The sequence below is a fragment of the Centruroides vittatus genome, unplaced genomic scaffold (assembly GCF_030686945.1).
Source record: "Centruroides vittatus isolate TY-2023 unplaced genomic scaffold, ASM3068694v2 contig_10, whole genome shotgun sequence".
NCBI classification, from domain to species: domain Eukaryota; kingdom Metazoa; phylum Arthropoda; class Arachnida; order Scorpiones; family Buthidae; genus Centruroides; species Centruroides vittatus.
This window is the reverse complement of record NW_027120658.1, coordinates 895,556-921,132: the sequence shown is the minus strand read 5'-3', so window position 1 is coordinate 921,132 and position 25,577 is coordinate 895,556. Positions and strand designations below refer to the sequence as shown.

General features: G+C 31.3%; 1 protein-coding gene across 1 annotated transcript; it reads right to left on the bottom strand.

Moving 5' to 3' along the window:
* Positions 1-1,158: 1,158 nt before the first annotated feature.
* LOC136979213 (putative leucine-rich repeat-containing protein DDB_G0290503) lies at positions 1,159-25,577 on the bottom strand. The gene is made up of 25 exons (XM_067275184.1): positions 25,496-25,577; positions 22,565-22,633; positions 21,088-21,178; positions 20,948-21,004; positions 20,722-20,793; positions 20,573-20,635; positions 19,710-19,772; positions 14,757-14,819; positions 12,943-13,011; positions 6,599-6,661; positions 4,915-5,001; positions 4,723-4,809; positions 4,420-4,494; positions 4,244-4,318; positions 4,067-4,141; positions 3,891-3,965; positions 3,716-3,790; positions 3,540-3,614; positions 3,365-3,439; positions 3,190-3,264; positions 3,014-3,088; positions 2,838-2,912; positions 1,598-1,681; positions 1,428-1,514; positions 1,159-1,311 (listed from the first exon to the last, which is right to left on the bottom strand). The coding sequence occupies exons 2-25, from the start codon at positions 22,588-22,590 to the stop codon at positions 1,159-1,161; spliced, it is 1,815 nt and encodes a 604-aa protein (XP_067131285.1). The 5' UTR covers positions 22,591-22,633; positions 25,496-25,577.

The following is a 25,577-nucleotide window of genomic DNA, read 5'->3' as shown; positions in this document are numbered from 1 at the left end:
CGACAATATCACGCGAGATAAACCGGCAACGCCGTATATGGCAGTACTAATTACTTCCTAAACGTCATTTTCGACGTAAGAAGTGATATTTTAATCGCATGAATTTTATTTAAAAATTATAAGAAATATGCTGTCTGTTCGTTCATACATCTTTATACACCTGTACGAGCATCTTTATATACTTGTATCTGTCTCTACGGTCTACTCGTCCACACCGAGCACGCTCTTACTTTTTCAATAATGAATTTTAACGAAAATTTAAATCCGTATATTCCTTTAAAAAGTATAAACAGGAAGACAACAATAAAATTTGTAAACGTTTAAAAATAAAACGATCAAATTAAAAAAATATAAATAGTAAAACTTACGCTGAAGATCTTACATTTGGTTCTATCGAGAACATTGCCGAAATGGTTTAATTTAAACTCGAGATAAATGGAATGTTCTTTGGTCGCCTCTATACGTTTTTATTTGCATTTTTCGTTTAATACGCTGAAAAATTAATTATTATTTTTGATAAGAGATGGTGGTATTTTTGTCAGTCGATGGGTTCGAGCTTTTCGAATTTATCTCACTTGTCAGTTAAAAAAACCGAATCTTAAATTTTAAATAAATACTTGACTTTGGTAAATTAAGAAAGATAAAAAAACATTAAGAAAATTTATTTTAATAGATTTAATTATATATTACTGTCCGATATAATAATATATGCTGCTTGTAGCTGTTTATCGACAAATTTAATATATAAACAATTATTACCAGTGGAACATGTTATTTTCTGTAGTATTATCGAAACAAATGAGCGGATCGTTCTAATATTTGTGCTTTTTGTGTTCAAAATCAGCTTTGACATTGTCCCACACAAAATTATTGGCATTTCAAATTTCAAGAAAAAATCTTATAAAATTGATAGCGTTTCTGGTTCATGTAGAGCTAGACAATCAGGAAACGTTTTGACAAATCTTAACGGTTGAATGCACTATCTGTCGGCTACATTTACGAACTCTCCGAATTCTGATTTTCAAATAATCTTTTTTCATGTGGAAATAGATGAAAACTTATATCGGCTCCCGTATTGGCTTTGAATTGAAATTTGAAATGCAACAGGCTTGTGTTTTTCCTGTTCCTAAAAAGCATGTAAATCACTTTTATTGAACTTTATAATTTTATTTTATAATCTAAAGTATTTTTATTTTTATTTGGAAATGTTAGTTTATTGCTTACTGATTTTGTTTGTTGGAGTTTTTTTTCTAATTGTTGTGTAACATGATTTACGTATTCGTACAACTGCGAAGTCCTATCTCCTTCTTCCTGAAATAAATATAAAAAAATCTCTTCTATCTGATAAACATTATAATATTAAGAAGATTGAATAATATTATATAAATTAGTTATTATTTCATTCAAATATCGCGTCACTTGCTTACTAATTTTGACTGTTCGAATTTAGAATCCAATTTTCTTAATTCTTCACTTATTTCATTTTGTAATGATGAAATTGTACTTTTTTGTTCCTGAGATATACAAAATATATTATTATTCGTTCACTTTAAAATGTTTCAGTATTTATTAATGGAAATATTATTTCATTGCTTACTGATTTTGCTTCCTGGAGTTTTACTTCCAATTCCTTTAACGCAGTTTTCTGTTTCAGCAATTGTGAAATCTCACTTTCTTGTTTCTTTTCAGGGTATAAAAATAATTAAAACATATGTACATAAAATCTTTTTTTAATGAATGGAATATAGAGGTGTTTTGAGTTAAAATAAAATTATAAGGACGGTTGCCCTAACAAGGCCCAACCCCTAATAAGGATCAGATAACGTATTAACGTGGTGAAAGGCAGCATATGATATTACAGTATCTTCACTCGTCACACATAGTTGCTGTCTAGTATAAAATATTTGTATGGAAATTTATTTCTAGCAGATTTAGGAGAAATTATAAAATATCAGGACTGTGAATGAAATTAAGGAAAGGGCAGTCGTTTATGTGTAAAGAAAAGAAGAATTCGTTACAGATAAGATGTATTACTGTTATTTACGGCACTATGAATGTTATTAATAAGATCCATCTCAACAATAACGGACCTTATTGGAAGCGATATAAAATTTGAAAAACTTTCAGAGAAAATTTATTCTTCCAGATTTAACTATGACTCCTACAGAAAAAATTAGATTGAACTGGACTCTTGAAGATAATATGGCTATGGCCTTAAATGCTATAAAAAAGAGGATAGTCGGGGAAACGGAGCTAGCAAGTTTATCATTTCTGATATAATTTTAGGGAATAAAAACAGCTAGAACGGATATGAGAATATGTAAAAAGACCACTGTCTGAAAGCACGAAAACAGGAATTGAAACAATAAATTCTGCATTTTTCAAACATTGAAGTTTCTCTGGATCCAAAAAGGTTTCTGAAAATCAGTAGGCCTACTATACAAACTTTCTCTAATAAAAATGAAAAATGGATTCACGAAGAGCAGTAATTAGCCTGAGGATATAAGTGTATTTATTTGCCCAAAGTAAGACGAAAATTAATGTCATAAAATTTCGATAGCTGATGTTATTTGCTGAATAATATGCCACTGCAATATGGGACTTCTAAAAAGGCTCAAATAAAAAGCTTTAAAAATCATATTTCCGTTATTTGCTGAATAATATGCCACTGCAATATGTATGTTTTGTTTACACACCGTTCGATAAATATCCGTTTTAATCATTGTTATTATGCTGCCTTATTTTTCCTTACACATTTAAATGTGTTAAGTGGGCCTTATTTCAGCAACATACCTTATAAAACATTATTAGTTTTATATACGTAAATGTTGGCTCACTGATTCTAACTGTTGAAATTTTGAATGCAAATTTTTTATTTCTTCATTCACCCCATGTAATTGAGTTTTTTGTTCCTGAAATAAACGCGTTCGATAAGTTTTATATTAAATTTGAATAATGTTATTTAATTGAATTTTATTATTAATATTATTCAAAAAATCACTTTATTGCTTACTGATTCTGATTGTTGAAATTTTGAATGCAAATTTTTTATTTCTTCATTCACCCCATGTAATTGAGTTTTTTGTTCCTGAAATAAACGCGTTCGATAAGTTTTATATTAAATTTGAATAATGTTATTTAATTTAATTTTATTATTATTATTATTCAAAAAATCACTTTATTGCTTACTGATTCTGATTGTTGAAATTTTGAATGCAAATTTTTTATTTCTTCATTCACCCCATGTAATTGAGTTTTTTGTTCCTGAAATAAAGCGTTCGATAAGTTTTATATTAAATTTGAATAATGTTATTTAATTGAATTTTATTATTAATATTATTCAAAAAATCACTTTATTGCTTACTGATTCTGATTGTTGAAATTTTGAATGCAAATTTTTTATTTCTTCATTCACCCCATGTAATTGAGTTTTTTGTTCCTGAAATAAAGCGTTCGATAAGTTTTATATTAAATTTGAATAATGTTATTTAATTGAATTTTATTATTAATATTATTCAAAAAATCACTTTATTGCTTACTGATTCTGATTGTTGAAATTTTGAATGCAAATTTTTTATTTCTTCATTCACCCCATGTAATTGAGTTTTTTGTTCCTGAAATAAACGCGTTTGATAAGGTTTATAATAAATTTGAATAATGTTATTTAATTGAATTTTATTATTAATATTATTCAAAAAATCACTTTATTGCTTACTGATTCTGATTGTTGAAATTTTGAATGCAAATTTTTTATTTCTTCATTCACCCCATGTAATTGAGTTTTTTGTTCCTGAAATAAACGCGTTCGATAAGTTTTATATTAAATTTGAATAATGTTATTTAATTAATTTTATTATTATTATTATTCAAAAAATCACTTTATTGCTTACTGATTCTGATTGTTGAAATTTTGAATGCAAATTTTTTATTTCTTCATTCACCCCATGTAATTGAGTTTTTTGTTCCTGAAATAAACGCGTTTGATAAGTTTTATAATAAATTTGAATAATGTTATTTAATTGAATTTTATTATTAATATTATTCAAAAAATCACTTTATTGCTTACTGATTCTGATTGTTGAAATTTTGAATGCAAATTTTTTATTTCTTCATTCACCCCATGTAATTGAGTTTTTTGTTCCTGAAATAAACGCGTTCGATAAGTTTTATAATAAATTTGAGATAATGTTATTTAATTGAATTTTATTATTAATATTATTCAAAAAATCACTTTATTGCTTACTGATTCTGATTGTTGAAATTTTGAATGCAAATTTTTTATTTCTTCATTCACCCCATGTAATTGAGTTTTTTGTTCCTGAAATAAACGCGTTCGATAAGTTTTATAATAAGTTTGGATAATGTTATTTAATTTAATTTTATTATTATTATTATTCAAAAAATCACTTTATTGCTTACTGATTCTGATTGTTGAAATTTTGAATGCAAATTTTTTATTTCTTCATTCACCCCATGTAATTGAGTTTTTTGTTCCTGAAATAGAGCGTTCGATAAGTTTTATAATAAGTTTGGATAATGTTATTTAATTAATTTTATTATTATTATTATTCAAAAAATCACTTTATTGCTTACTGATTCTGATTGTTGAAATTTTGAATGCAAATTTTTGAATACTTCAGTTATATTATTTTTAATTGCAAAAGTTTACTTTAGTACTCCTAAAGAAATATAATATTTTAAATTATTATATTTGTTGCTTACTGATTTTATAATCTCGAATTTTTCATCCATTTTTTTAAATTTTTGATTCATTTCATTTTTTAATTGCAAGATTACTCTTTCTTGTTCCTAAGAAGTATTTAATCTCGTTAAATAAAGTTTTATTGTAACATTAAAAAATAGAAAATAAAAGAATACTTGTTTAATTTAGTAAAATGGCATTGCCTTGCTTACTACTTTTGTCTGTTGAAGTTTTTCGTTCAATATTTCTAACAGTTCGTTCTCGCCTTTCTGCCATAGTAAAACGTTGTTGTTCTCTTTCTAAAAAAAGAAGTCGCTGTTAAATGTAATATGATTTAAGATAACTTGTTTGTTCCTTTTTAAATTTTATCTGTTTAGTTCGGAAAGCAAAAACTTTAATAAATTAAACGTTTTGAATAAATTAAAGCGACTATCTTCAATCTACAAAAACACACTTAACAATATGAAATGTTACAAAATACAATTTAATTTTTCGGTTTAGATTATACATCTAACGATTTTAAACATTGAACTAAAATATAATTTAAATACATTTAAAATAAAAGAAAAATAATTTCAACTTGAATTCGAAATAAATGTGAATTATGAATATAAATAATTTATATATATATAAATTGTATAAATTGTAATATGAAACAACACTTAAAATGCCAATAAATTATATAATAAAAAAGTAAAGAAAAGTAATTATAAACGTTTGGAAATTAAATTTTATTAAAGGTAGAAAATAGCTAAATGTAAAGATGTACGAATAACACTTTTCTTCAATTCGAATATTAATCAAATTTCGGATAATCGTTTAACCCGAGTATTTAGCGAATTTGATTATCTTATTTAATTTATTTAATTGATAACTTTATTTCATATTTTAATGTATTAAACAAATTGATAAAGTAAAATAAAAATGATTTACTAAATTCTAAACATCAAACTTGTTATTTTGATGCTGAGTTTCAAAGGACCGCATTAAAAAAAACGCATAAAAAGAAATCGCACGAAACTTCACGAATGGCTGTAAAAAATAGTTTTCGCAACACAATTTAAAAATATTTTTTTTATGCGGTGAATAGGGAACGCATAAAAAAAGTCTCACTTAGAAAATAACTCAAAACCGTACGAAATAGAATTTATTGACAACAGATGTCAGCACTTGACTGCATTGTCTGGTCTATCGTCTGTTTTACATATTTTTGTCCAGGTGGTGTTTTGTTGACTTAAAAAGTAAATTATTTCATTTTTCGCATATTCATGCAATAATATTACTATAATAAGTGCATTTATGCTATAATAAGTTTATTTAGCTATAATAAGTCAACGTGAGACATGACGAATCGCGCGAGACTAGTCGCCAACTATACCGCACAAATAAAAAATCGCACAAAAAAAACCGCATAAATTAAAAATTCGCATTAAAAAAATCGCACAAATAAAAATCGCACATAAAAAGAGGCATAAAAACAGGTTTGACTGTAATTTACTAAATTCTAAACATCAAACTTTTTATTTTGATTTTGAGTTTCAAAGTAGTTTCTTTGCAATATTCTTATCTCAACTACAACAGATTAATCAATAGGTGCTCTCATTCTCTTTTATTGCAGAATTTTATTTAAGAAAATAATAATTAGAACACATTCTGACGCTTCTCTTCTTGACACAGATTAAACAATTGGTGCTGAATGCTGAAGAGACGTTGTCTGCACATATGACGCAATATTGGAGGTACAGTACCATAGTATTCGAATGTCTTTTTATTGCCAATGTATTCGAGATTTGAATCTGAATTATTCCTGGTATTCACGTATTCGAGGATAGTATTCGTTCATCTCTAACGCTAAGTTTTTATCTACTTTAAGGTATTTAAATATATCATGCTTACTGATTTTGCCTGCTCGAACATTGCATCCAGTTTTTCTAAGTCTTGTTTCATGCTTTCATAACCCTAAAAAAAATATAAAAGCACTTTTATTCATTAAATACAGTGGTGCTTCGTATAACGTACGCCTCGAATAACGGACGCTGCGAACAACGGACTTTCTGTTTGGCCGTTACGTGACTCGAGCAACGGACTGGCTGCGAACAACGGACTTTCCGGCATAATTGGTGACTGCTCCGTGGGTGCGTTCTTTAATAGCGGTCGCTCTGCGCCTCCGCTACTACAGGAGTGCGCTGCTGTTTGTGGGCATTTAGGAACGACGGTGAAAGAAAGAAAGATGGAATCGCCCGCACTATCGATAGTATTGTGATGGAGGAATCTATAATTCTAAAATATGAGCTTTTAAAGGCGAAAGAAGGATCCCAATTGTAAAATTCAACCATAAAATGGATTATTTGTTGAAAGAGCATTCAAAATAGCCACGAAAAAAATTAGAATGCCGGCTACCATTCGAAAAAATTTCGTAAAGACACTTACATCACCTCGTGCGCTAACTCGCGCTTTCACAATTTCTAAATTTTCATTCATAAAACCACATAATGGACCCCGAAACGAAACTATCTGAGCCACGGAGGACGCCATGTTGCTTTCTACCGTAAACTACTGCTACAAGCGGTCGTTTTTGCCGTTCGACAGCGTGCACTCCCACCGGAATTTAGGAACGCGTTCCGCGGGAATTTTTAAATGGATATCGCTCGCGCAGAGTTACGCGGAGGAATAAAAGAACGCGCCCCGTGTTCATTTTTTTAATGATATAGTACGGTTATTTTATGCTGCGGAACGAATTAGATGTTTTAACATGTATTTCTATGGGAAAATGCGCTTCGTATAACGGACGTTTCACTTAACGGACGTGCACCTGGAACGGATTAAGTACGTTATATGAGGCACCACTGTATAGTATTATGAGTTAGATAAAATTTTGTGATAGGACAGGGCAATCTTTTTAAGTGCACGTTCAAAAGTCGAAATGATGCAAATTTTCTCACGTGCCAAATGTCTTACGAATTATTCTAAAAATCATAAAGAAAATATGTTTATCATAAAAAGTATTCTGCAAAACTTATTAAATGTTTTAAACTCTGTTTATAAAATTCAGAAATATAAAAATGAAGTTTAAGTTAAAATTAATGAATTAGTTTATAAAATAATAAACTAAATTATAAAGTAGCAAATAGAATATGCTAGTTTAATAGACACTTGGACAACACGAACAAAACTTTGAATGCTGAAACGAAAACAAGTCCGTAAAAATTCTAATTAAAAAAAAACAACAAAAAGCTGATATGTGTATTAAATCAGAATTTGTAATGTTACTCTTACAGTTCAAAGTCGAACAACTTCACTGTAAAAGTCATTGTCAAGGTGATGGTACAGTCCAATTAAGAATTAAGGTGAGGTGAAAATGGGATTACAGCCGGACAAGTATTTGCTAATACAGTGGTGCCTCGTATAACGTACGCCTCGAATAACGGACGCTGCGAACAACGGACTTTCTGTTTGGCCGTTACGTGAGGCGAGCAACGGACTTTCTGCGACAAGTGCGAATGATGTTTCCACTCTTTTGCTGTGCCAACGACAATCTGCTATTTTTAGATGTTTTCCCCTTGGCTTCCCAGAATAGCTTCTTGATGTAGGTATTTTAGGAGCCTTTGAAAACAGTTGCTCTTTGGCTGCAGAAGAGTAAGCTGGTTTTTTTTCTTCTTCACGAATAGCCATGGCGGTCGAGCTCCTTCGCTGCCTGAAGTACAGAGCTCCTCGTTGGAATTCGGGTTGCTCCCTTGTTTATTATGTACAGTACATCATCTCAGTGCAGGGTATTTACATTTATTCAAGTGTTGTGCAAATCATGGCTTCTAAAAAAACGAAAAGTGATTTCAATTGAAACAAAGCAAGAAATCATCAGGAGTGAAAGTGGGGTAAAACAGTGAACCTTGTCAAAGAGTTTGGTCTCAGCAAGACCACCATCAACACCATTTTAAGCAAGAAAGATGCCATCAAGTCAGCAAAGTTGCCAAGGGAGTCTCCAAGATCTTCTATGTGAAGCGTAGGTCTTCACTCCATGACGAAATGGAAAGGTTGTTGGTGGTTGGATCCATGACAGGCAGGTGAGAGGTGATATATCTCTACCTAAGAAGTCTATCAAAAAGCCAAACTCATCTATGACGAGTTGAAGAAAAACACTCCTTGAACAAGCAGCAGCAGTGGCAATGAAGAAGAGGAGTTTAAAGCCAGCAGGGGGTGGTTTTTTAGGTTCTGTTCAAAAAGCTGTACACCAGAGCTCTCTTCATAAAGGTGTTTGAAGAATGTCAGCTTTGTGGAGACATGACTGTCTGAAAGTTCTGGAAAGAGAAGTTTGATGTTCTTGTGGCAATCAGACTCATCCAGAAGACCTGGGGAGAAGTCATGCAGAAGACCCTCAATTCAGCCTGGAAGAGGCTTGTTCCTGAATAGACCGAGGTAGAACCAGCTGAGGATACAGAATTGGTGCAGGAGATCATCTCAACGGCCTGAGAGTTGGAGGGGAGTTGGAGGCGTGGAGGAGCTCATTGAAGAACACCAAGAAGAGCTCTTCAGTTGTGGAGTCTCTCCAAGAACATGATGAAGCTCAAAGGAAAGCTTCATCTGATGACGAGGAGGAGCAATCCAATCAACCAATTTCAACTGCTGCCATCAAGGACTTTTTTGTCAAATGGGGAGAGGTTCAGGAGTTTACCTACACTCACTATCCAAACACAGCTGAGGCCAACAGGATCAATGATCTCTACAATGACACCCTTGCCCGTCATTTCTGACAGGTGTTGAAGAAGAAAGAAAAACAGACCACCTTGGGCATGTTTTTCAAGAAGCCAGCTACCAAAAAACAAAGGATTGAACAAGAGGAGTTGACTCTGCAAGCCCCGGTAGCGTCTCCTGAATCTGACTCCGATTAAAAAACAATAAAAAGAGACCTGCTGCATTGTGTAAAAAGTGTGTGTCAGTATGAATGTGTGAAGAATGTGTTCCTCCACCTCCTCCTCACAACATCTGACTACCCGGCATAATTGGTGACTGCTCCATTTTCATTTTTTTATGATACAGTACGGTTATTTTATGCTGTGGAACGAATTAGATATTTTAACATGTATTTCTATGGGATAATGCGTTTCTTATAACGGACTTTTCACTTAACGGACGTGCACCTGAAACGGATTAAGTACGTTATATGAGGCAGCACTGTTACAGTGGTGCCTCATATAACGTACTGTACTTAATCCGTACTTAACAGGGGAGCCGCGGCCCCCTGGGGTCCATAAAAAGTTTGCCAGGGGGCACCAAATTATGCAAAATTTCCTTCAGAATATAATAAAAAGAAAACTGTTGTATAACCGAATATCGTATTTGAAAGTGAAATAAGAAAGATAAAGAATGTGGATTAGTCTCTGTAAACCTTGTAGACGGGTAGACTTATCTCACAGCAGACTGGTCAGCAAACTATTTTTCTTTTTACGAACGGACTACAAACGCATTTCGGGTTGGCACAGTGTTTTTGCAACCCCTCATCAGTGCTAGTTCAAATAAAACAGAATTAAAAACATGACAATGGTATACCTTAAACAATAATATAAAAACATAAAACACTTACAATGCACCTCAATGTAAATTATGAAGTAATGCTACAAGTAGGGTGTGGAAGGATCAACCTTCCTCATCACGAACCATTATCCAAGTGGATACAAATTGTAAACATTATATAACAGTAAGGATGGTTGCCAGATGTCAGTTGACTTGGGGGAGTGGTCACATGTGTTGACAATGTGGGGGTACACATACAATATTATTAAAAGTTATAACCGTACAGGATACACATTTACAAGTGGAATATGTTACAAATATACAGAGTTGGGACTTAATCACTAGAATTAACAATTTTAGCGTCATTTATCAAATCATACCATCTGTGATCAATTTGCATACCATCTGAATTATTAATTAAGTTATTTTTTTGTTTTCTAATTACTAAAAGTTCTTTAAATTTCCTTTTATAGATATCTTTTTCAAAATGTATAATTTTTATTTTATCACGGTTTATTTTACAATTATAGTTATTTGTATGGTCATACCAAGGAGAATTATTGTACTTTAATCTAATGGCTGCTTCATGTTCTTTCACTCTAGCTTCCAACACACGTCCAGTTTCACCTATGTACATATACGGATTTTGACAATTGCATTCTAATTTATAAACAACACCAGCACTTTTTAGGCAATTAATATTATTATTGTTACTTTTATTTAGGTATTTATCAATATTCTGTGCAATTTTATTCGACAAAGATGGGGCCAAGCAAATGTTATAACTTTTAAAGCTATTATTACAATGATCAAAAATATTTTTAATATATGGGAAACTAATATATGTTTTTTCATTTTTAAACTTCGTGTTATATCTATTTTTTAAATAACATGTTTTCCATTTAGAAAGAATAAATTTTGGGTAATCGTTCAATATAAATTTAGTATCTAATTCCTTAAGTTTGATAATTTTATTATATTCATCAGATATACGTGTATAAATATTTTTCAATTCCATTATGTATGAATCCGTTCGAGACTGCACATTATTTAATATTAAACAACTTACTACAACACCTTGTGAACGTGCAGCCCAATTTTATTACTTTCAAACGTTTTCGTTCATATTCAATGAACTTTCTCAAGAAAAAGAAAAAACAAAACAAATATAGAAAACAAAAATCGAACTCTTAGTACAAAAGCAAAAAACGAACAGGCTTTTCGAATTTTTTGAAATACGTTCCGTTGCAGCTTATGTACGTCATCTATAACCTTGCAACCGGAATTATGCAAAGCATAAACTTACAGAAAATTACAATACCGAAAAAATTAAAATACCGAAAAATAATACGTGCCGAGTTATGACCCTGATTATCTTTTTCATATAAATGCAATTGTCTTAATAATGCATATTAGCTTTACTAGATAATACTGATTATACGTAGAACTGAGAGTACGATGCTGATCTGACCAGACTATTTTGGAAAGAAAGAATAGATAATATAGCAAGATCTGGTTAAACAATAAACAATATTCTGATTTTTTAAACTTATTTGTAAATGAACATCGGTGCATTATATATCACATCTTTGTGTTTAGATCAAAAATGTTTACTAAACATACAAAGGAAGCCTTCCAACCAGACATAAAATAAATCATATTTCAAGTGTTAGATATATTTTTTCCAGAAAAACGAAAATGAGGTTTATTTTTACTTCGGCTTCTCCGAGGGTCAAAAAACTGATCTTAAAAAATAATGGCATATATTTATTCATACCATTTCAATTGGAATAGATGTCATGACATACTCGCAATTTCCTTCTGTGTAGTGTCCGTGGTTCAAAACATAATTTAAAAGAAATTTAATTTTCATAATAACTTTCAAGTTTTATTGTATTTAGGTGGTTGGTTTTTACCTATTCTCAGAATTTTGTGCAATAAAAAGGCAATAACCGTTGTGCAAGTTTCATAAAGTTTTTGTTTAATTTGATGATGATTAGACTATCTACGCTTTTCTATATTATAACTTTCCACTAAATTGTCTGTTCGTGTCAAGGGCCAATATTTTATCGTCCTAAACTTCAATTTTTTATTACAGATGCAATTGATATCAACAACATATTAATCGTTATTTTTAAGGCTTTCCCGGAATTCAAACTACAAAAGTATTTCAAACCCTCAATTTAGGGTTCGAAGTAATTTTGGAAGAAGAAAGAAGTTTTATAATGAAAATGTTGAATATTACCCTTCATATAATACGCAATTTACTTGAACGAATAAAATTCATATTATATTCTGTAAGACTAGCTGGAAAAAACTATTTTATTCTTTAATATCAATTATTACAGTTTTTACAATTAATTGCTATAGTTTTTATTCTTCACATTTAACAATAGTAGAGATGATAACTATTATCCTAGAGCAATGGTATTCAAACATTTTAACAGTGCGACCCCAATTTAATTTTCTGCAACCCCAAATGGGGTCGCGACTCATAGATTGAATACCACTGTCCTAGAACATGTATTGGTATTTTTAATCTTACAATAAAACAGCTCATTCAACTATTTCACGCTTTTGAGCAAAAGTGTAGTATTAGCTTAATGCTAGTTACTATTTAAATGTTAATTTATTAAATTATTGCATGTAATATTTAATTTAAACATCATTCGAGGCTTTGGCTCTAAAGCATTGCATGACATTTTGATTAAAGTTTTAAAATGCTTACTTACAAACATCACATCTTTCGACTGTTGATTGATTTGGCTTTGACTGACTTGTTCACATTTCATTCGATACTCCTATAATATATTTACTATTGTTAAAATTAAAGCCTTGAAATTCAAATTTAACATAAAATATTTATTAAATTATTTTAAAAAAACCAATAAAGTATAATTTAAAAATAAATTCGTGTGTTGGTTTTGTCAGAAATGTTTTTTTCTACAAAAGGAAGGTTCGCTAATAAAGGATAACTATTTGAATCTATTAAGTTCTTTATATCTAATTAACTTATACATGATTATTAATATCATCTTTTATGTTGTTTAATACGTTACATAGACCCTACGACAAACAGAACTGGGAATTTTATGTTAAATTCACATTAATAGATTATATATATATATCCATATCTCATGAATCCTTAACACTGCTTTCTAATACAGCAATCAACTAATAAACATAGAATAAGTTCTTCGGATTCCGTTTTTTCAGAATTAAATATAGACGGTGAATTATATAACGAAAAGATATAAAACAAAATATTTTTATAGATATTAGCATACAAAACAAAAATTAAAAGAAGATATTTGGCATTTCCTCTTTGACAGAATGTATACTACCATATAATCTTCTCTCTATATATAGCTATATATATGTAATATACTGTATATATATATATATTATACAGTAGTAGAGCATCGATTATCCGACTCAATTGTGGACTGGAGTTGGTCGGATAACTGAAAAAACGGATAACCGAAAAGTATAAAAAAATACATTATTAGTATAATATATTAATATATTAGTATATCCTATGCAATTAGTATATTAGTATATCGCTATTAACCTACTTCGCGTTGAATTATCATCGACGATTAACAATTTTGATGCCTAACAATTTTTTGTAAAAATAATAATCGTCGCTATTGTATCGTTGAAAATTATTTCTTTATTTTGCACCAAATAAATATTGGCCTCCCTTTTATGGTCAAGCCAGTGTTACCAGCTAAAACACGCAAAAATTTAACAAAAATAATATTAAAGTAGCCAAGGCATAGCTAAATATTGTAGCACCACATCACTAGCCGACATTTGAATTTGCCGACTAGAACGCGGTCGGTTAACCGATGTGGCGGTTTTAATCGGGTCGGATAATCGATGCTCTACTGTGTATATATATATATATATATATAATTAGCTTGAAATCGTCATGACACATTTTTCCGTTAAGAAAAAAACAATAAAACGGCGTACGAGAATCCATAAATTGTGAATTGTCACGAAATTTTTGAACAAGCGGGAGAAGCAAAGGAGAGTAGCCCAGGGGAAAGTCGAACCGTCACAAAATTTTGTTACGAATAGTCTATATTGTCTACCGCCATATTTGATCGGTTATTCCTTCGTCTTCTTCATGCCATATCCGGTCATTTCTGACTTCGGCAAGCACCCGGCGCAAGTTAGTTAAGGATTAGTGGTGCACCAAGGTGTATCTTGGGGAAGTTAAGATCAGAGTGGCACCCCCTCGTTACCAGCTCTGGCTAAAGGTGTTACGCGAGAGAAATGATGCCTTCCGGGAGGTCTTTTAAGGGAAACTAGCCCCTATTCGGGCGTTACAGAAGTGGAGAAAATCCGGAAAACTCGACGAAGCCCGTCCGAGCGCGGCACGAACCCACGACTGAGCTCCCAGTGTTTAGCAACAGAACCGCCAGGCCACTGGTGGGCCCAGTTATTCCTCTGGTTTGAAATTTTAAAAAATCGTTTAATTTCAATAATAAGGCATAGAAAACTCGAAATTATTTTGACACGCTAATAGTATTATTACCTTTAATTTTCTTTTCATTTCTTCCAGATTGTCCTCTAAGTTCTTTTGTTTCTTTTCCCAATTCTGCAATTAGGATTAAATTTTACATCTTTACATTAATCTCGAAAAATATGTTTTAATTCGATGTAACGTAAAATATTGATAAATATCGCAATAAAAGTTATAATTTAATATAATATTTTAGAACCTTTTTCGGAGGTGTGATAATGACATCTAAATTTTTTAAAATTAGGATCTGTTACAACATACATAAGACATTCATTTTGGCGCAAACACCATTTTGCACCGAAACGTAGAAATTTTCCAAAATCTGCTTGTTTTATCGTTTTTTGAATCGTTCACAAAACTATTTCTGACAAATTATTTTTCTCTTTTGGCGTAAAAATCGATGGCGTAAAAGGTGTTTAAGTACAATAAATCTTTGCATATTTTGTAACAAAGCTTGACTAATACAAACTCTAAGACACCTTTTTACTCACAGCCGTTTTTTGATATAATTCAAACGTTTTCGGTTATTTTTAATAACCTTTTTCAAGAACCGTTACAGTCGAATGCGGTCGTAATTTGAACAAACGTCGCCAATCGTATTGGCGACGTTTGTTCAAATTACGACCGCATTCGACTGTAACGGTTCTTGAAAAAGGTTATTAAAAATAACCGAAAACGTTTGAATTATATCAAAAAACGGCTGTGAGTAAAATGGTGTCTTAGAGTTTGTGTTGTAAATAATGCAGTCATAGAAGAGCTTAAAGCTTGACTAATAATTTGATGTTTATTAATTTGTTTATAATCTGTCAGCGCATCAAATTATCTTTGATTGTGTACTTGAATACATAGTTAAGAAGATTTAAATATGAAATATTTAAAGCTTATGTCTGGAAATGTAATAGGAAACAGTGAATTGCTTGGCTTATACAGGGTGCATAGGAAAGTCCCTTTAACCGGAAAATTCTTGCGAACGAAGAGAGCTACAGCTATGCAAGTGAGATAACGGTATAGTAAAGCGACTATGCCCGACCTAATGCAAACGACAGCAGCGCCCCTAGTGGCGAAATTTGGAAGATAGGCAGTGCAAATCGAAAACGAAAACAGATAGAGCAAACTTCCCAATTAGAAAGTTTTAGAGCATCAATTAGTTAGTACGAAACGACATGTGGTTCACACGGATAAGATAAATTGTCGCCTGTATACCCAAAAGTGTCCGAAAGCGATGCACGCCATTTTGTGTGACGTTTGAAAGGAATAGCAATAGGTATGAAGAAATACGCACAATTTATTGCATAAAATACGTACTTATGTCAATACAGTTTGATAACATCACACAAAAAACAATGGAAAGGCAAACTGTCACACAGTGATAACAAGTTTGTCATATGTTAATAACTTGTTATCACTGTGTGACAGTTTGCCTTTCCATTGTTTTTTGTGTGATGTTATCAAACTGTATTGACATAAGTACGTATTTTATGCAATAAATTGTGCGTATTTCTTCATACCTATTGCTATTCCTTTCAAACGTCACACAAAATGGCGTGCATCGCTTTCGGACACTTTTGGGTATACAGGCGACAATTTATCTACCGTGTGAACCACATGTCGTTTCGTACTAACATTGATGCTCTAAAACTTTCTAATTGGAAAGTTTGCTCTATCTGTTTTCGTTTTCGATTTGCACTGCCTATCTTCCAAATTTCGCCACTAGGGGCGCTGCTGTCGTTTGCATTAGATCGGGCATAGTCGCTTTACTATACCGTACCTCATACTCATACTATACCCGTTACCGTACTGTTACCTTGCATAGCTGTAGCTCACTCCGTTCGCAAGAATTTTCCGGTTAAAGGACTTTCCTATGCACTCTGTATATAGACTTTATGTTATCGTCAAAAGCTGAAGTAGGGGCAAATCTAAGCTCTCTTGGACAATATGTGGTTTGTCGTAATCGTTTTGGGCATTGTCCGAAAATTACGTACTCCGACATTTCGTCTTATCTTGTATTTGACAGCAAACGGATTTCGGCAGTAGAAATTAATATATCATCTGCTGAAATGCGTGTGATGTCAAAAACGTGTCGAGAAAACTCAGAAATAAACGAATAACATAATTTGTTAGAGATGTGAAATTAGTAATTGGAGTAGAATGGCGAAAATAAATGATAATGAATTGCAGTATAATTGGAATGAAGAAAAGAATAGTAAGCATTTTGTATTCAAAGAATTACATGTCAGAGGATAAACAGAAATTCCTAAAAATTGAATATAGATATCGTTGAGACTAAAGTGCATTCGTTTTGTCTACATAATTTATAATTTTACGTCAAGCTCACGTCATTATGGTAGTTTTTCATAACTATAAGAATGACGTGAAATGACATAATAGTGTACACTATTCCAGAACAAACATGCTTAAATTAAAGCCAGAATTCGTTTTTCAATGCTAAGAATTCCTAAAACGTAATTTAAAAAAATATATAAAAATAATTTATGGAGCTATCAATGAGAAAAATTGATATAATTTGAAAATGTCATTATTCCAACTCTTGCTGCATTAATAATTTTGTTGTTGTTGTTTTTTGTATAATTTCATACAGAAAATACAGTAGACTCCCTATAGCACAAATTCATATAACACGGATTCGTATAACACGGCGAAAAAATTGCGATCGGGTTCGTATAACACGCTAAAAAAGACTCGTATAACACGGTAAAACGTCATCGCCGACTCGTGTCGCAACAGGATTGGTCGAATCTGGACCAATAGCGGATATTGTACAAACCGTTGAGTTTAAACGAGCACTGGACCTACTAAAAAACATTTATTATTCAACGGCCATAAAAATTATATTTTTATTAATGATGTCTCCAAAGTTAAGTTATTTTTTTGCGAAAAATTCGCTGATCAGGAAACACGCGCCCTCCGTTCGATGAGCCGCTCTGCGACGAAAACAAGCTTAAGCAATGGCGTCGTCGAACGGTGCGCACTCGGTAAGTAATCCTACAATTTTTTGTTTATAGCAGTTTATATGGATTATTCCCAAAAAATTATACGTGATTTGGAAATGTTGAGTCAAATTAATCTAGAATCGATTAATTTTACGGAAGAAAACCTTTCAAACAGCCGCAGCCCCTAAACTGCACACGTGCCGGGCTGTGATATGCTCATGTATTTAAGTGACTCGTACAACCCGGATTCATATAACACGGAACGTATCTACCGTGTTATAGGGGGGTCTACTGTAAACGGTTCTAATTACTCTTTTCCTTGATGTCTTGACTTTTTAATCGGTTTATAATGCGTAACTTTATACAAATTGTTTTTTACATTGAATTTTAAAAAAGGATTTAGTTCTACAAGCTTTTAACCATTTTTTAGTAATTAGTTTCAGCTAGGATTTCTCAAACGGGATCCCGGGATCCCGGTTGTTTTTTAACCCGGGAAATTTTTCTTATCCCGAAAAATCCCGCAAATTTACTTTTTTCTTACTTTGTGTTAAAATTCAAAAAATGTTGCCAATAGAAAGTATAATTAACTCATAAACTGTCAGAATAAATTTGTATTTATTAATTTTAAACCTACTTATTAGTTTTTTAAATTTTTGCTCGTTATGGCACGTCACAAATGGCCAATAATCAATGCGTAGCTTATTTGTGGCAGGATTTTGAAAATTCTTTACTTGTCGGAACCTGTAATATCTGGAATAATTGTGATTATGCTGTTTTAGTTTTTAACCATGTCCAGTAGCTTCAATAACTGCGTAACGCCAGGTTGTGCAAATTCGGCAAGGATACAAACGAGTACGAAGTCTGCAAGTATGAAGTTTTTCTTCATAAACCTAATTATTAAAGACAAACAAACTGTCGAATTATCGGGCTACAAGCTTAATACCGCTATTAAAGCAGCCAAGGTAGACAAATCAAGAATACTAGAGAGCAAAAGAAGTACTACAATCTCGAAAACGAACTAGATCCAGGCTACAGGTGAAAAAACACATAACATCTGTTTTCTCTTAAATGCATTAAACACGATTCCAATCACATCAATTGAATCGGAAAGGGCATTCTCGGTAGCAAGACTTTTTATTACTAAAATAAGAATTAGATTGAGTGATCGGAGTATTGACCATCTTTGCCTTTTAAAATCTTATAAAAATTTACAATAATATTTTATATTGTGTTTTATTTAAAAAACGAAAATTACCTTCTAAGTTAGAAGTTTGATCTAAATTCATGTTTTCTTTAAATTTTCAACTCAATTCAAAGTCACATATTTTTATTGTTGTATGCAGTTTCCAGCAAACTTTAATAAATTTTTTCTATTGGTGAACATTTCTACGTAATTCAAAGATAATTTTTAATACATATCTTACACAGCGTTATTAATATGATTTTAGAGGTTGCAAACGTATTAAATTACTTTAGAAAATGAAAAATAATTATATCATTTGATTTCAAGATATTATGTATATCATAAAAATAATTAATTCTATCCCGGGATTTCCCGGGATCCCGGGAAACAGTTCACTTTTATCCTGGAATCCCGGGAAAATCAAAAGACCGTGAAACGAGAAACCCTAGTTTCAGCTAATTAACATAAAATATGAAATAAATACACATTTTCTGAGTTTTCCTGATAACATTTCGGAAAGAAGAAGAAATTAAAATTATTTTCGAACATTGCATCGACTGTTTGTAAGTTATACGTAAGTAGCATAAAACTTAAGTTTGTTGCCACATATGAACGGTATCGACAAAGTTTTATTATAATGTAATGGAATGAAATTTTTATTCTGAAATTAAACTGTGATGCTCGAATATTCTCTCGGATATTTCTGTAAAACTTATATAATCTCCCATAAAAAAGCATTTATAATAGCTTCAGAATTTGAGAATTTTAAAATAATGTAAATAAATTAATTATAAATTAGGATGGGTCATAATATCGTAGCATTTAACTTACTTTGTTTTTTTCTAATAGCTTCATTAGTGCTAACTTAAATTCAACATTGTTTTCTTTTATTTCCTGATAAATAAAATTATTTTAGAAAAATTGTATAAAACACTAATAGATAGACCATATAATCATCATTCTTCGTAACAATATTGATTGTAATCTAAAAATGATATCATATCATTATGCTTTATTAACATAGAATATGCAATTCTAAAAACAGACAAATTCATTTTTATCATATTCTTTCTAAAATTTATCATCCGTTAAAGAATATATTGCTAAACAAATTCTAATAATATATATATATGTTAGGCTCAAAGACCGAAATCGCTCATTGAGCGAAAAAAAGGCCACAACGCGTTGTGGTCGTTTCAAAGCAGCCACGAAGCGAAATTTGCGTCGTGACATTTGTAAAACGGCCACAATGCGATGTGGCTAACTCAAAACGACCACGAAGTGAAATTCCTGCCGTGGTCGTTTTGAAACGACCATAACGCGTTGTGGTCGCTTTTTTTCGCTCAATGACCGATTTCGGTCTTTCAGCTTAACATATAGACTAATATTATAATATATAATACTAGCATTTAAGAAATAATATATAAACAAATTCGGTTTATTCTATTAATGAACGAATATTGGGAATTTACTTTGAAATTATTAGAAACATTTAATACGATTTATTAAATAATTTCTCGACTCTAACTAAACAGAAATATCGATTGAGAGCTACACACAAGCGACTGTTATCTAAATAATGTATTTGAACACGATGTTTAATGAATAAATACGTGTAAATAATTTTTATGCTTTTAAAAACACTTAGAAAGCTACTTCATGAGTACTTATAAAAGCATTTCCTAAGTACAGACCTCGTACGATTCTTCAATTTCCAATAAATCGTGGCTCAATTTCATTTCCTGTTTGATCAAACGCTTGGAAAATAAGTAAGGAATAATTAAATAATTAGAAACGAGATTTTATCAAAATTTTCTCTTATACAATTCGATATTGACTGTACCATAAATCGCTTTATATTTCCTCTAAATAATCTTTGAAATCTTTTTTCTTTTACCACAGTTGTGGTCGCCATCTTAAAAATTTCAAAACATGATAATTAATAATTAAAATTTTAATTTAATTTTAGAACTGTAAAATTTAAAAAAAAATTAAAAGGATGCGATTATCGAGTCGTTGGAAATGAATTTGTTTCAATAAGACAAATTATAATTTAAACTGTAACTTACTGGACAAACCGGAAGTAATTGGCCGGAAATGTTAGAACAGGTTATCTCCATCGGTTCCTATGAAATTTAAAAATTATTTAATAATAAACAAAACGATAATATATTTTAAAACGTGTACAAATTATTTGAAAAATCATTACCTGCGTAGTTAGGTTTAATCTGCATTCTTGACAAATATAACTACAAGAGCAGGTATGGCAAGTCGTATCTTCTAAAAGAACTGTTATGTAACTGTAAATAAATAATTAAATTATTAAGATTAATAATGTCGAAATATAATATTTCAGAAAAACTCGGATCGGAGAGCAACTGTGAAAAACTGCAAAGGTTCAAGTGATTAATTAAAAATTCATTTTGAAGAACTTTCCAATAAAACTTAAATATATATAAGACGATGCATATTAGTAAAAAATACTACAAATAATAATTTGAAGCCTTATCAGCGGCCGAGAGGATAAATCCCGGCGGCAACAATTGGTCCCGACACGCTTTATACTTGGTATGTCTAACACTTAAACAGGGGTCGAGACCCCATAAAAAAAAGCCTCTTCGAAGACACCCTCTGGGCAAGTGGCTTTGGCGTTGCTGGCCTTATTCCAACCAACCGACCTTACAAATGCCCTTTACAACTATAGAATCGTCATTACCATATGCCGGATTTGACCTTTGAGAAATTTTTAAATAAACAGTTTTTACAAGACTTAATCAGTTTGCATTTGTAGCGGTGGAGAAAGGTACTAAGAACCTAGATTTTTTAGTGCTCTTTGAGGGAAAGAAGCCTATGACCCATATTTACAAACTCCCTTCTATCTATGCTCACAAATTTCTCAGTGAAGCATCTGAAAGTATTAATACATCGATCACCTTAAATCATGTACGACACGCACCGAAACTGTTTTCCATTGTCAGCGGCCACTGACAACGAAATGAGATTGTTTGTTTAAACGATTCACTAGGTTTCATACGAACAATATAGGCAACTTACCCCCACAGTCCGAGTAAGACGCCTAATTTGCACGTTGGAAGAAAACAATATTACAAAAACGAAACTTTATCTTCTGTTGTTCTGTGCTAATAAGTACTTTCGAAATATCTTTCATATATTTGCATGGCAACCAAGCACACAAATAAGACGAACCGGGCATTTCCATCAAAAGCGAAAAGTGTGGCATCTTCACCTGTTCCCTATATTTATCTCTTTTCATAACTGATTGAACGAATATTTAATTCGGTCTCGTTGCTTGGAATTCGACATTACACAAAAATCTTATAAGAAATATCAAACAATTTTCGGGAAATTTATTAAATATTGCAATTTTTCAATTAATCCTTTAAATTATTTTCTACTAAAACTTTTTCAGAACCGAAGCTAAAATTTTAATTATTAGATTTGAAAATATGATTTCTTACTTCTCGCATTAATGATTTAATAACCGTAAGTAAAATGTAAGAAATCGTAAAGTTTGGTTATGAAATAATTAACATTAAATTAAATTTTTTATTATTTAATTATTAGTTAAATTATTCTTTTAATTAGTTTCTTAGTTAAAGCTATGTTATTTATCGTTTTATTCGAAATAAATTTACAAATATTAACTAAATAACGTAGATACTTACCTACTGTCCTGCATAGGATTATCCATATTTATAAGATCCTTGCTATAAAGTTGCCAGAAAAGTTTTCATCTGTAATCAAAATATTACGCATGAATTTATGCAAGGAATGGAAAGAAAAATAATATGTTTTCAATAAAAAAAATTAATATTCGTACCAATTTATAAATATTATTTTAAACTTATTGCAAATTTTATTGTGTCGATAATGGAGGATACACACATGCGGCGCGGCAAGGAAAAGCGACAGAATTTCTCGCCGCAGAAAAAGTGACGTCATTCGCTTTCGATTTTGTGCCGCTTTTCTCGTTCCGCAAAAATTGATTCAATTGTACTTTTTGCGGCGACCGCCGCAAGACGCGTTTCTATCAGCCAATAAAAGTTCGTCTGGTGGTCACGTGAGAAAACACAATCACGTGGTGTTTTAATTAATGGCGGAAAGTTCGACGCGGTTAACCGAGATAACTAACATCAGAATAAAGAGGAAAGGATAATAAATTTAACACAAATTCTACACAAATAATCATATATAATTTAATTTAAAGAACAAAACAACCGAATCTTACTCGAAACAGTATTCTTTATTAAGAGATCTTGATCGAGGAATAAGCCTATTTTGTACATCAGTTCTTTCTCGAACCAAGAAAATATCTCTAATCCAATATCTTCGTTTGAATTTCGACAAAATCTTCTAGCTAAATAAAGCAAGCCGTACAAAACGAAATTTGTAAACACGTGAATAGCGGCAGTGTCGGTATCATTTGCCATCTTGACTACTGAATGCATGCGCCGAAATGTAAGCGGACTGCCGCTTGTGTGGTTGTGCTTTTAAAATGGAGAATGATCAGATAGGAGTTGAGTTTACTTTTTATTTTACAAGTATTATGTAAAGTTAAATCACTTAAATTTATTAAAGAATACAAGTGATTTCATGTTACTTTATTTTCGTCTAAAAAACTGAAGTTAAATATGGAAGGTCCTACTCTCTCTCAAAGTAACAACAATAATATTCTATGTAATATAGAAGTAGTAAGGATATATGCATATTACTAGTATTTCTACATTGCTCCTTTAATACTGTAATGATTTTCATTTATAAGAAACCCAACGACAAAAAGTTTGCAATGCTGAAAATTGCGCATTTAAGAGTCCGAATCGAAACCAAGATTTTTATAATGAACATCATAACGACAAAAGTAATTTGGAGTCGGTAGCTTTTAAAGAGTAATATTATCTAATCGAAATCTAAACAAACAGGAAACTGCTATAGTCATTTGCATTAACGATTCCTTGCCGAATGTTATAAATAATTGACTATATTTTTATTTCGTTCTCTATTTGTCTACGTGTTACTTAATGTTAAAATACTATTTTTATGTCGTTGTTTTATTAAACAGAAAATTTATTCTGTGATGTAATTTTATTTTTTACGTTTCATAAAATGTTTGTCTGTTCGCCTCCCGGAAGAAATTCGAAGATTTCGGGTGTCCTTTCTGTACTCCAAGGGGTTGCAGCGTAACGAATTTTGCGTACGCTTATTATAAAGCTTTTTCGGGTTTACTTTACAATAAAGATTATGTAATTGTAAAATGCTTCTAAACTCGTTACATTGTATATATCATATAAAATTTATTAAGAATATTTTCTATTTTAGACAGTGACGTTTGTGCGATATTCTTCAAAACGAGCATTTTTAAAGCTACAACTCTTTTGAAAGAACCAACACTTTTCTGTATCTAATGACTTTGTGGCGGTACTTCGAAAATGGTATTTATTATTTGTATGATGTGTATTTGTATTGATCTTTGTCTTTCAAAAACTAATAACGCAATACGAGAAACTTTTATATAATTAGCCGAGATGTAAATGGAATTTTCCGACTCATCAGTACGAACAAGTTATAGAGCCGATCTCAGTTTTGGCTATTTCTGGCCTTCGATGGATCTCATTGGAAAGAGAAAATACGTAAAAACGGAAAATATTTGTCTTTCATGTTTCGGAAGGGTACTTTAACCTTAGTTCCTCCTTCGATAATTGATACTTTTCCATTTTATACACCATTTATTTCCCGTTCCGTTATTTATTTACAACCATAGCGTGTCTGACAGTCGGCAGATAGCTATGCATTTGTCTACCTTCGGATTGGATTAGTACTATAATTCCATTTTGGTACTGGGCACCAGTATCGAAAGTGCGGGATGGCATAAATACCTGAAATACTATTTTCCTAAATATTTTCTTTTGAAAAGGAGATGAATCTTGTATATTCATAAAATACGGTAATTTGTATAGAGCGTTTCTATTAATAAATGTAATCGTCATTATTTAGAAAGCGAGTGACTGGCAATTCTCTTAATATTCGAATTTAGATTCTCTAAAAAGTCTCGATTTCTGAAAAACGTGTCTCGGATGTACTGTACAACAAATATTTCAGTAAATATTTAAACTTAACGCAAAAATTAATGAAAAATATGTTCATTAATATTATTCTACAACGAAAATTAATTGTTTTAACTATTCGGCGCTTTGTTCAATAAATGAAGAAGTGGTCAACGGAGAATAAAGCAAAACAAGGATAATATACATTCGATTGTACTCGAGAAACACTTTCTGGACTTCGCATATATTACCTTATATATCGAGCTTTTAAATTAATATAGCACAAGAAAGATTAATTACAAAATATTTCCTTTTATGTACTTTTAATAGGAGAAACCAGACCGAAATACAGATTTAAGATATTTTAACCGAAATGATAAACACAATTCTAGATACAACTTATGGCATGCGAATAACCGAAAACTCGAAAAAACCGAAAACCGAATTTCGTAAATAAAAATGGTATTTTGTAAAACGAATAATCGGAAAGTTAAATTTACGTCCAGAGAATCTTATCACGGCTATGTTTAAATGGTACAAATAATTGGTACTTACTCGGTCTTAATAGCTACGAACAATAAGCAAACTCAAAACATTATCTGTAGACTTTGTACGTTCCTTCTAATACATTAATTAA

What these genes read in the sequence shown, in the direction of transcription:
- LOC136979213 (XM_067275184.1), bottom strand. Translation starts at nt 22,590, where the DNA reads ATGGATAATCCTATGCAGGACAGTAG. An exon ending in AATTTCAACAATCAGAATCA is followed by an intron (nt 3,440 to 3,539) that starts GTAAGCAATAAA and finishes GCTTTATTTCAG; the next exon opens with GAACAAAAAACTCAATTACA. An exon ending in AATTTCAACAATCAGAATCA is followed by an intron (nt 3,265 to 3,364) that starts GTAAGCAATAAA and finishes GCTTTATTTCAG; the next exon opens with GAACAAAAAACTCAATTACA.